The 12719-nt window shown below is 36.5% G+C and overlaps 1 protein-coding gene across 9 annotated transcripts in view; it reads right to left on the bottom strand.

Moving 5' to 3' along the window:
- The window catches only part of MAPK10 (mitogen-activated protein kinase 10), a 321579-nt gene that overhangs the window by 137003 nt on the left and 171857 nt on the right, over positions 1 to 12719 (bottom strand). For all 9 annotated transcript variants that reach the window (XM_045997787.1, XM_045997788.1, XM_045997786.1 and 6 more), the window contains one exon: positions 6448 to 6617. In XM_045997787.1, the coding sequence (XP_045853743.1) occupies positions 6448 to 6617 (170 nt within the window). The remainder of the gene's footprint in view (positions 1 to 6447; positions 6618 to 12719) is intronic.

The raw sequence follows: 12719 nt of genomic DNA, 5'->3' as shown, positions 1-12719 counted from the left end.
TTCCAAACCAGACATTCTGGGGGTTCATTTTTCTGGTGCACAACCCCCAGGCCAGGATGCCTGATGTGGGACACCAACCCTTTGCTCTTCTGGGAGATATGCTTATCTGATGAGATCCCTCCCAATTGTGTGTTGCTGCACTGGGGGTGGGGTTTTTGCAAGATTTTTTCTCTGTCTCTTCTACCATTCTTGATGTGGTCCTTTTATCCTTTCTTGCAGAGAAAAGTTCATCTAGTTTTCAGATCTTTTCCAGAGGGAAATGATCCTTACGTAGGCGTAGACTTGGAAGTTCATGGGAGGAAGTGAGTTCACAACCTTTCTACACTGCCATCTTGGACCCTGCTCAATCATTGTCTCTTTCTGTTACAATAGATAACCTTATTTTTTTTTTTCTCGGAAGTAGGAAGGGGCACGTGGGTGGCTCAGTGGGTTAAGCCTCTGCTTTCAGCTCAGGTCATGATCTCTGGGTCCTGGGATAGAGCCCTACATGGGCTGTCTGCTCAGTGGGGAACCTGCTTCCCCCTCTCTCTCTGCCTGCCTCTCTGCCTACTTATGATCTCTGTCAAATAAATAAATAAAATCTTTTAAAAAAAAGGAAATAGGAAGAAAATTTTCCTTTATTCCAAAATGTTTCCCATCATATTTTATTTAATGATTTTTTAATAATGACATTTTTGGTCCATTATCCATGGTGAATGAAAAAATAGCATAGTAGTGATTATTTCCTTTTGAAGGTATTTTAGTATTGCTTGTGTGTTCTCCTGATGTTAGGTAAGCAATGAAGCAATCCAAAGAGAGGAAAGAAAGTATAAGAACGCAATAATAAATTTAAGGCAACTGAAACAGTAAAAATGAGATTCCACTTCAAACATAAGCATAATATGTCAACATTTGCACTTGAAAAGCAAAATCCTTATTACACAAACACAAAAATTTTATAGTGGCACATAAAAAACAAAAATTGATGATAAATATCTCTTTTGGAATTGGTTCCTCCATGTTTTATACCTGTTCTAAAGAAAATAAGGCAAAATAAATGAATCATCTATTTCAGATTGTCTGCTTCCCATGCCCAAGGTCCCCAGATACCCCTAATTCCCAAATTCTCCCAATCACTATACTCAGGATTATATGGGACATTCAGAATACACAAATTTGAGTGTTCGTGAACAGAGGAATGGTCTGTAGATTTTAGAAACATGTCTGAAAATGGATGTGTGTTTGATGTAGGAGAGGTGGATAAACTCACCAATGATAAAAGGCAATAAAAAGGAAATTAAATTAAAGGCTGCAGATAGAGAGAAAAAATAATAAAAGAATAGATCTTCAAGAGAAATAGTATACTATTAACCTAAGTCATGATAAATAAACAAAGATATCTCAAACTATGTTGAGAAAGAGGGACAACTATATTCATGTCAGGAAAGGAATGTGCTGGAATTGTGGTGTCTATGCACAAAGTAGAGTAGCGAACTGGAAGATAAGGAAGAGGAATATGCCATCCTATTTTTATCCTTTCATCTTGGTCTTTGCTAGCTATATTTCCCTCAGCTATAAACCAAAAGACTAATAATAATCCCAGGAAATTCCAAGGCTAACATTTTGGAATTCAGATGTCCTTACTGACAAATCTGCTGATAAACTTGTGAAACTGGATTAAAAATTTTACTCAAGGACATTTCATTTATTAAAATCTATTTCAGTTAGTATACCCAAGACCTAAGGTGATTTCTGCCCTATACAATGAGAAATAGAGGCCCAAAATGTCCTAAAAATATTCCACAAAATTTTTTGTGTGTGTGTGTTTCTTTTTTTTTTTTTCATTTTATTTATTTTTTTCAGTGTAACAGTATTCATTCTTTTTGCAATCCAATCAAGAAATGGGCAGAGGACATGAACAGACATTTCTGCAAAGAAGACATCCAGATGGCCAACAGACACATGAAAAAGTGCTCCACGTCACTCGGCATCAGGGAAATACAAATCAAAACCACAATGAGATATCACCTCACACCAGTCAGAATGGCTAAAATTAACAAGTCAGGAAATGACAGATGCTGGCGAGGATGTGGAGAAAGGGGAACCCTCCTCCACTGTTGGTGGGAATGCAAGCTGGTGCAACCACTCTGGAAAACAGCATGGAGGTTCCTCAAAATGTTGAAAATAGAACTACCCTATGACCCAGCAATTGCACTACTGGGTATTTACCCTAAAGATACAAACATAGTGATCCACAAAATTTTTAGTAGATTTTCAGATGTTCCTGGAACAGTCTGCTAACTTCTTGAGAAAAATGTTGCTTTGGGTCTATTTTTCAATCATTTCAATCATTAAAAATCTATTAGCTTACTTTCACTAGTGTCCTCATGTTCTGTGACAGTTTTGTTAAAAGGAAAATAAAACAATCCCAATGAGTATGAACTGAGAAATGTAACAAAACTTTCTTATGTTCTACAATTTTCCTTTGAAGAAAGATAACCAGAAATCCCTCTGCTTTGTCCATTTCCTGTCTCTTCTCCTTCATAAAAATTTTTTTGTCTTATTTTCTATTACATTTTGAAAGTTGCTCATAAATGCAGTGATCTCCTAAATAGGTTTCCCACTCCCCAGGTGGTATACAAGACATCTAGGGGAATGCAGAAAATATAAACATATATTGTAATGTAGAAAGTAAATTAAAATTACTAATATTTAATAAACAAATTAATACTGGTCCCTCCCAAATACATATTATCCCCCTCTAGCAGTTGTCTCACATTACCTAGGGTAAAAAATTTTTGAGAGTAAAGAAGAAATTCTATAGTTTGAGGGAGATTGACAGTGGCACCATAAATTCCTTTCTCTGAAAACATTATAGTTCAGTGTGCCTGCTCTAGGAGATTTACAGCATTTAACTTAATAGTAGAATCTTTATTATACCGTCTGTATTAGTACTGCTGCACAACAAACCTCCACAAACTTAACTGCTTAAACAACACGAATTTATTATCTGACAGTTCTGCAGATCCAAAGTCCTTATGTGGGCCTCACCAGGCTAAAGCCAGGATGCTAGCAGACTGATTCCTTTCTGGAGGTGCTAGAGGAGAATCTGTTTCCATGTTCATTTGGGTTTGTTGGGAGATTCCAATTCCCTGTGGTTGCATGACTCTAATGCAGTCTGTGTATTCTTGCTGTTTGGCAGTTGATAGCCATTCCCAGCTTCTGGAAGCCAGCCCCTTCTTTGACTCATGACCTTCATCCTCTATCTTCAAAGCCAGCAACAATAAAGCAAGTCTTTCTCATGTTTTAAATTTCATCTCTCCTTTCCCATTGCATCTCTCTGACCCACTCTTCTGTCTTTCTTTTCCACTTTTTAAGAACTCATCTAATTAGACTGATATCTCCTGAAAGCTCAGGATGAACTCCCCATATAAATGCCCTTAACCTTAATCACATCCACAGTGTCCCTCTTGCCACATAAAATAACATAGTTAAGGATTCTTTGGGATTAGAGTCTGGGCGTGTTTAGGGGACCATTATTCTGCCTTCCATGTCATGAAATTATTTTGTGTCACAAAGAGGTTCACCTCATCCCTCACCATAACTAATAAATAAATAAAAACTAAAAATAAGAATTTCTTTACCTAAATATCTTTGAAATAAAAGTTCTGATCCATTGTTAAAAATATTAAACTGTTCCAGTTTTTAATAGCAAAAACACCTACTGATTGACATAAATTTCAATACAAGCTTTGGTATATTTGATAACTCAGGTTTAGATGCTAGTAATTTATTTGGAAGTGCACCAACCATGCACTGCTGCCATTTTCACTAAGCATTGAGAGTGAACTTAAAACCCGTAATCAAAATGAAGTGAAACTTAAAAATTTATGTCCACACAAAAACCTGTATACAAATATTTAAAGCAGCTTTATTTATAATTACCAAAACCTGGAACAAACCATGATGTCTTAAAGCAGGTGAAGAGATAAACTGTGGCATACCTAGACAATGAAATATTCAGTGACAAAAAGAAATGAGTTATCAATCTATGAAAAGACATGAAAGAACCTGACGTACATATTACTAAGTGAAAGAAGCCCATCTAAAAAGTCTATATTCTGTTTGATTCCAACTATATGACATCCTGGAAAATGCAAATTTATGGAAACAATAAAGAGGTGCCAGGGTGGCTCAGTTGGTTAATTAAGTGTCTGCCTTGGGCTCAGGTCATGATCTCAGTGTCCTGCAACAGAGCCCCACCTCAGGTTCCCTGGTAAGCAGGGAGTCTGCCTCTCCCTCTCCTTCTGCTCCTCCCCATTGCATTTGGTCTCTCTCTCAAATAAATAAATAAATAATCTTTAAAATCTATGGAAACAGTAAAAAGATCAATGGTTGCCAGGAGTTCGGAGTAAAAGGAGGGATGAACCTGTGGAGTATAAAGAATTTTTAGGGCAGTGGAAATACTCTGTAAGATACCATAATAATGTATACATATCATTTTACATTTGTTTAAATCCATAGAAAGTACACCAGGAATAAACCCTAATGTTAACTATGGGCTTTAGTAATTATGATGTATCAATGTATTAATTGTAGTAAATGTATCACTTTCATGGGGAATGTTGATGATGGGAGAGGTTATGCATGTGTGGAGGTAGGAGGAATATAGAGGAATATGGAAAATCTCTGTACCTTTCTCTCAATTTTACTGTGAACCATTTTTCTTTAAAAAAAAGTCCTAAAAAAATTAAAAAATGAAGTGAACCAGATTTTAAAATTGTTTATGAAATATAAAAAATGAAAGGTTAAAAAATAATGAACAAAAATAATGAACACTACCACTACCACATTGCTATCATCAAAATTACATTGTATCAAATGAGTGAAAAAAGTTATAAATAAAATGTTTTTAAATAATGTTTATTTCATCTTTAGCTCATCCTTTAAAAGTGTTCATGTTTCCAAATGGACATCACTAATGTAACAGTAATTTATATAACAAATAATTTATATAACAAATAAGTGCATTGATCTAAGTAAATATCTTCTAAAAATAAATATACATATTTATGGTGTATGTGCTAAATTTTTACTTATAAGTATGAGCTATCAAGTTGAAAATTATTATGTTAATAAGTTCATACTAAATACATTTGATGGCTACATTGCAAGTTGAAACTGCATAAAATAAATGCTTATCAATTTGGTATCATCACTTTTATAAGAATTTTATAACAAGTAATCAAGCTTTGATTTGTCATCATTTTAGATTGCCACTCAAAAATGTCTTAAGAGAATGGTTACTAAGGGAGTCCAGAATCTTTCCATTTTGGAAATGTACAACAGACATTTTTAAATACCACTTTTTCTAATAGGTAACTGAATTTTAAATATTGAACTCTAAAAGTGATAGGAACACTTGATATATCATTTATACTTTCTTAGAGTGCAGGACATTTTATTTGCTTGTTATCTTAACACATAGCCCCTCATTTCTTACCTCCATAAACATCCAAATAAAATTTTCTAAATATATAAACATATAACGTATTTTTATCCCCAGGGGTACAGGTCTGTGAAATTGGAAGGGGAGGCGAACCATAAGAGACTATGGACTCTGAAAAACAACCTGAAGGTTTTGAAGGGTTGGGGGTGGGAGGTTGGGGGAACAGGTGGTGGGTAATAGGGAGGGCACGTATTGCATGGAGCACTGGGTGTTGTGCAAAAACAGTGAATACTGTTACGCTGAAAAAATAAATAAATTTAAATACTGAAAAAAAATTTTCTAAATATATTAGCAACAGGTAGAAAACCTCTGGCTTTGTTTGTTACTCCATGGTTGTATAATGGACATTTTTGGTGAGTAGAAAGACTAGTTACAAGCAAAGTTGTACATATTTTTAGTAAATGGGTAATGAATTACAAAAAATGCTTGTAATTTTATTTTTCTTTGATAGAAAGTATTCTTCCCATCTCAAATCGTGCTATTTACTTATGTTTGTGTGTGTATTTGTGGCTAGTTGACAAACAGCATTAGTGCCTTTAAAAAGACAAGTTAAGTGAAATAAGTCAGACAGAGAAAGATAAATTCCATCCTACTCACATGTGGAATCTAAAAAGCAAAACAAAGAGACAAAGAGCAACCAAAAACTAGATTATTAAATAGAGAGAACAAACTGGTGGTTGTCAGAGGGGAGGTTGGCAAGGGGATGGGTGAAACAGATAAAGGGGATTAAAAGCACAAACTTCCAGTTATAAAATAAAGAACTCACAGAGATGAAAAGTACAACATAGAAAATATGGTGAATAAGATTGTAATAATATTTGGTGACAGATGGTGACTGCACTTATCATGATGAGCAGAGTAATGTACAGAAGTGTTGATACATTGTACACCTGAAACTAATAAAACACTATATGTTAATTATACTTCAGTAAACAAATATGTATATATATTCCACTCACCAAACTATTCCCTGAGCCCCAGAGCCAATAGGCTTCAAATTCTGGTAGCGCTTGAGAACTGTGAAGGTTGAGTCTCCCACTTCCACACTGTAGAATTGGTTGTCAACTTTGCTTTTGCTCATGTTGTAATGTTTGGCAATATATGACACATCCACTTGTTTATCGAATCCCTGTGAAAAGAACAACAAAAACATGAGAAAATGAACAATCAGAATGATAGCAAGATATAGAAAAGCATGTTCTTTTAATATACTAATTCATAGTCTTCTATCATCATTACATAAACCTGTATTTCATATAAAAATATGTATTCATTTATGTAAGACAATCTGGAGTAAATGAACTCAGAAAAATACATAGAAAAATTTGTTTTCAATATTAAAACTATTAATAATAAAACAACCTTACATTAGATCTATATAATGCTTTCTGAAATGTTTCATTAAAACCATTTAATTATTTATGAAGCAAACATGTACTAAACGTACTGGGTCCATTGACTAGGCTAGAAACTTCAGAGGTGATTCCTAATCATCCATCATAAAATCATAGGAGAAACGATAAGAGATTGTATCTATATCCATTTCTCAGAAAGAAATGAGATACAAAATAATGTGCAGTTTAATTTTTTAATTAGGTAAATTTGAATTAAATAGTGTTAACTTCAATTGTTCTCAACAACACCAAAAACGCCATTATCTTACATTAAACATTGAACAATTTTAGTCCAAATTAACATTATTCTAAAATGTCACATGACATCTATTTATTCTTTGCAAGCTTAGATTTAAATATCTTGATTTTGTATCTTTTGTTTATCTTTAAGAGTTCTTCTCCCTATTATAGTTACCAATTGAAGAGTATGTCCTTAAATTTTGAATCATGATTTATGAATATACTTAATGTGAATATCCATTATGCATGATTATTCTTTATACATAAATAAACTTATATTGCATTTGGTAACATTAAATAGTTCCAACTTTATAGCCAGAAAGAACCTCTTAAGATATTGCTAAGCCTGTATCAGACACATGAAAAAATGTTCATCATCACTAGCCATCAGGGAGATTCAAATTAAAACAACATTGAGATACCACCTGACACCAGTTAGAATGGCCAAAATGAGCAAGACAGGAAACAACGTGTGTTGGAGAGAATGTGGAGAAAGGGGAACCCTCTTACACTGTTGGTGGGAATGCAAGTTAGTGCAGCCACTTTGGAGAACAGTGTGGAGACTCCTGAAGAAATTAAGAATAGAGCTTCCCTATGACCCTGCAATTGCACTGCTGGGTATTTACCCCAAAGATACAGATGTAGTGAAAAGAAGGGCCATCTGTACCCCAATGTTTATTGCAGCAATGGCTACGGTCACCAAACTGTGGAAAGAACCAAGATGCCCTTCAACGGATGAATGGATAAGGAAGATGTGGTCCATATATACAATGGAGTATTATGCCTCCATCAGAAAGGATGAATACCCAACTTTTGTAGCAACATGGACGGGACTGGAAGAAATTATGCTGAGCGAAATAAGTCAAGCAGAGAGAGTCAAGTATCATATGGTCTCACTTATTTGTGGAGCATAACAAATAACATGGAGGACATGGGGTGATGGAGAGGAGAGGGAGTTGAGGGAAACTGGAAAGGGAGATGAACCATGAGAGACTATGGACTCTGAAAAACAACCAGAGGGTTTTGAAGGGGCGGGGGGTGGGGGGTGGGAGGTTGAGGAACCAGGTGGTGGGTAATAGGGAGGGCACATACTGCATGGAGCACTGGGTGTGATGCCAAAACAATGAACACTGTTATGCTGTAAATAAACAAATAAACGAATAAAAAAAATAAAATAAAATTTAAAAAAAGATATTGTTTAGCCTGTTTTTTGTGGCACACACTAGTGGATGCCAAGCCAATAGTCATCCTCTCTCCTTTTTGCCAATTTTACTCAGGTTTTGAGGATTCATGTTCTGTGGGTTCCTTCCCAATCTCAAAAATTGAAAATGGAATAGTTCAAATCAATGGTTCTCTTTAGAAGTGGCATTAACCTTTCCTGGGCATTTGGGAAATTTGGGGGCATGTTTTGGTATACCGTATGGTAGGAGATGTGCCTTGTATTTAGTCAGTTTATCAAACAATGGTGGTTGTCCTGCAATGAGTGGGATATGAATAATTTCTTACATACCTCATGACTTTTGAGTTATGTCAAAGCTTTAATTAGTAAATGAAAACAAAAACCCTGCCTTTAGTGTTCTGAGTCCAGAATCTCAATTAAAAAGATCTTTGTATGGTTTTAATATGCATTGACTTCTGAAAATGTGATTCTTAACATAATTTGAAAGATTTAGACCTTCTTAGGCTCTGAACCTCTGGTTGGTCATAAAACCATTGTCCTTAGAAATTTTTCGGCATTTCATTCTAAATAAAAAGAACTGAAATAGGAGTACAAACTTAACATGTCCCTGCATGCTCTTGGAAAGGGAGCCAGGTGGCACCAAATTATATAAACAAGGAAAGTACAGTGGGGACTATAAGGACTGAGTGGCAAAACTTACCAATCTAGTGCACGAACCTTACAACCCCAGACAGACTTAAAGCAAAATGCTCGTGACCAGCACCAGCCCATGACTGGAAGACACATGGTGGCAGCCAATCCAGTACAAATACACACAGACCTCAAAGAACAGAATGGACTAAAGATGAGGAATCTAGGTTGTTTGGACAAAAGACTGAAAATTCAGGTGATTTATGAGTACGACAAGGAGAAGACTAAAATCCAGGAGGTAGTCTGGGAAGCACGGAACAGGAAATTAAACAAGGTTATTAAAAAACAGGGGCACCTGGGTGGCTCAGAGAGTTAAAGCCTCTGCCTTCGGCTCAGGTCATGATCCCAGAGTCCCAGGATCGAGTCCCACATCGGGCTCTCTGCTCAGCGGGGAGCCTGCTTCCTTTCCTCTCTCTCTGCCTGCCTCTCTGCCTACTTGTAATCTCTCTCTCTCTCTGTGTCAAATAAATAAATAAATAATCGTAAAAAAAAAAAGACTATTAAAAAACAGGATTGGGGTGCCTGGGTGACAAAGTCGGTCAAGCATTGGATTCTTGGTTTCTGCTGAGGTCCTGATCTTAGGGTGGAGAGACAGAGATCCATCTAGGGCTCCATGCTCAGCAGAGTCCACTTCAGACTCTCCTAGCCCCTACTCCACCATGCGCATGCTCTCTTTCTCTCAAAATAAATCTTAAAAACAAAACAAAAAACCAGGGAACTGTACGTCTGTTCAGGGAGGCTGTAATTTGTAATTTGGAATGGATGAAGTGCCTGACTTCATTTGCCATGTTCTAATCCTTTTTTATGTCCCTTAATGTTCTCATTTCTGACCACCCACAAAATTCTTAGCACACACTAGCTTCATCAAACCTACATAATCCACTTTTTGTTCCCCCACTTATTCTCTTCACCTGAAAAATGTCATTGTTCCAACTGCATATATATGCTGAACATATAATGTTTTATGTTCCAGACCCCTGACGTCATGCAGTACCTTGGTACCACCTTACTCCTTCACACTTGCCTGTGGCTTTTCTAGCCTTGGTCTCAGTCTTCACATTATACTTGAATCCACTGTGCTGGCCCTCCTCTTCCAACATTTTAATGTATATTCAAAGAAATAAGGGAATTTAACAATTCACACACCTTTTTCAGACTAACCTGAAGAGATATTCTACCCAACATTTACAATCATTTACTCTAACAAATACTGATAATATACATATTAGGTGCCAGATGCTGGGTTTGGCCCTGGAGATACAATAAAAAGATAAGGTGTCTGTCTAGATGGAGGCAGTCAAGTAAACAAGTAGTTAAAATATGGATGACATATTCTATAGTAGAATAAAGAAGGTGCTGGAAACAAAAAGGAATAGCAACTGATTGCTTGCATTCATTCATTTACATTAATTCATTTACTATATATAAAACAACTACTAGATGTCAACCCATGGGTATAACATTGGCAATGTTTGAGAGGAGATACGATCGTGTTTTCTTTGGCTAACAGTATCCCTGGCCCTCCCCTGGAACTGCTTCTCAAATGTAGATGTATACCTGGAACACCTAAGGAGCTTTATCACACTGCCCTGGAGATTTGGATTTAGGTCATCATCATAGGTCCTAATGGTTTGAAGTTTCCTAGGCAATCCAGGAGGTTCTGATTTGAAGATTTGAGTATCTGATTGAGAAAGTCAGATTAAAGCAATCATTCTCCTGGTGTGCTTTCTGGAGCATCAGCATCAGCATGCCCTGGAAACCTGTTAGAAATGCTGATGCTCACTCCCATCCCATACCTATTGAATCAGAAACTCTGTAGGTAAGGCCCAATAATCTGTTCCAGTAAGCCCTCTAACTATGCTGATGAATGTTGAGAACTGTACATTATTGGGGAAGGATCACTGGAAGACTGTGAAACAGAGCTTACACCTCTGACTGACATATTTGAAAAGTAAAATAATTATTTCTGCATCTATACCAGGGAACACATTTTGTGTCTTCATGGATTGCCAAATTCCATCGTTCACAGTGCACCCGAAGTGGAAATTCGAGTCCTGGTTAGGACAAGGATTACTCCTCACCCCAGATTCAAGTATTTGAAAGAGTCCCACCGCCCCAGACTCAAGGACTTATGAAATCTCAGTATTGAGACAGGTTAACAGTTGGCCAGGTGCTTTAATGGAGTAAGTGTATCATTGCATCTCAGCAATTGTTCACACTGCTGAGATGTGTCCAGTAGTTTTTGTCAGTACATCCCTATAACAGAACTTTTCATACAATACGGGAAGCTATATTTGGATTTAGTAGTTTGATAGAAATGGTTAAAACAATCCTAGAGTTTATACCAGCAGGAAACTCTTAGTAAGAGAATTCCCAGTCAAAAAGTGACAAATAAAAAAGGCATTTAAATGAAATAGCTAATGACTTGACACATTTTCGAAAATAAAAATTACTTAGTGATCTTTTATCTCCATTTTAATTTTTCACAATAACATTAAAAATCATCACTATAAAGTTTGTGAATTCACACACACACACACACACACACACACAAATTTCAAGTATCCTTTTCATACCTAGCTTTGGATTAAACTTTACATAAAATCTAAAAGTTAGAAAACATCCTTCATAGTACCTCACATAATTGGGAAAAGGTTATTTTATTATTATTATTTTTTACTTATTTAATTTTTGTTGGGGGGCGGGCAGAGAGCGTGAGTGGGGTGGAGAGAGGCAGAGGGAAAGGGAGAGAGAAAATTCTAAGCAGTCTCCATGCCAGGTGAAGCCCGATGCAGACTTGATCTCATGACCCTGAGATCAGGACCTGAGCCAAAATCAAGAGCTGGATGCTTAACCGACTGAGCCACCTGGGCATCCCATGGGAAAAGGTATTTTAATTATTAAACAGTAAGACACAGAGAAAACAGCATTGGAAATTTTCTTGGATTGAGGTTGTAACCAAAAATTTGATGGCAAATACGTTGTGTTGAAAAGCTTCCCCCAGATCTCATCTGTGCCCCAAGCTTACAAATACAAATTGAATTTCAAAAAGCTCAGAACATATTTAATACAGTATATTTTATTCTCAATTTCCATGTAGTCTTCCTTGTCATGATTATAAAGTTCAAATATAAAACTTCTTCCTGAAATATGTTCCTATGAAAGTATGCCATTCAGTACGCTATAAAAAAATTATCAGTGCAAGAAAGATTTTTCTCCAGTTATGTGTTTTAGCATATTCTTAGTTCAGGTCACAGAACTGATGAGCTAAACCCAAAAAGGGAAGAATCAAACCCTCACACTGGGAAGGAATGATTGGCCTATAGTGTGAGGTACAGATTCTGAAGTTTTAAAATGGATCAGAACTACCTGAGGAGCTTGTAAAAAAATAGATTGCTAGCCCCACTGAAAAGTTTCTGATTCAATAGGATTAGAGTAAGGCCAAGATTCATATTGTTGGGGGAGGAGTCAAGATGGCGGAGAAGTAGCAGGCTGAGACTACATCAGGTAACAGGAGATCAGCTCGATAGCTTATCTAAACATAGCAAACACCTACAAATCCAACGGGAGAGCGAAGAGAAGAAGAACAGCAACTCTAGAAACAGAAAATCAACCACTTTCTGAAAGGTAGGACTGGCGGAGAAGTGAATCTAAAACGACGGGAAGATAGACCGCGGGGGGAGGGGCCGGCTCCCGGCAAGCGGCGGAGGAACGGAGCACAAAATCA

The sequence above is a fragment of the Meles meles genome, chromosome 2 (genome assembly GCF_922984935.1).
Source record: "Meles meles chromosome 2, mMelMel3.1 paternal haplotype, whole genome shotgun sequence".
NCBI lineage: Eukaryota > Metazoa > Chordata > Mammalia > Carnivora > Mustelidae > Meles > Meles meles.
Note: the sequence above shows the minus strand (reverse complement) of the source record. Positions and strands in the feature narration are given on the sequence as shown.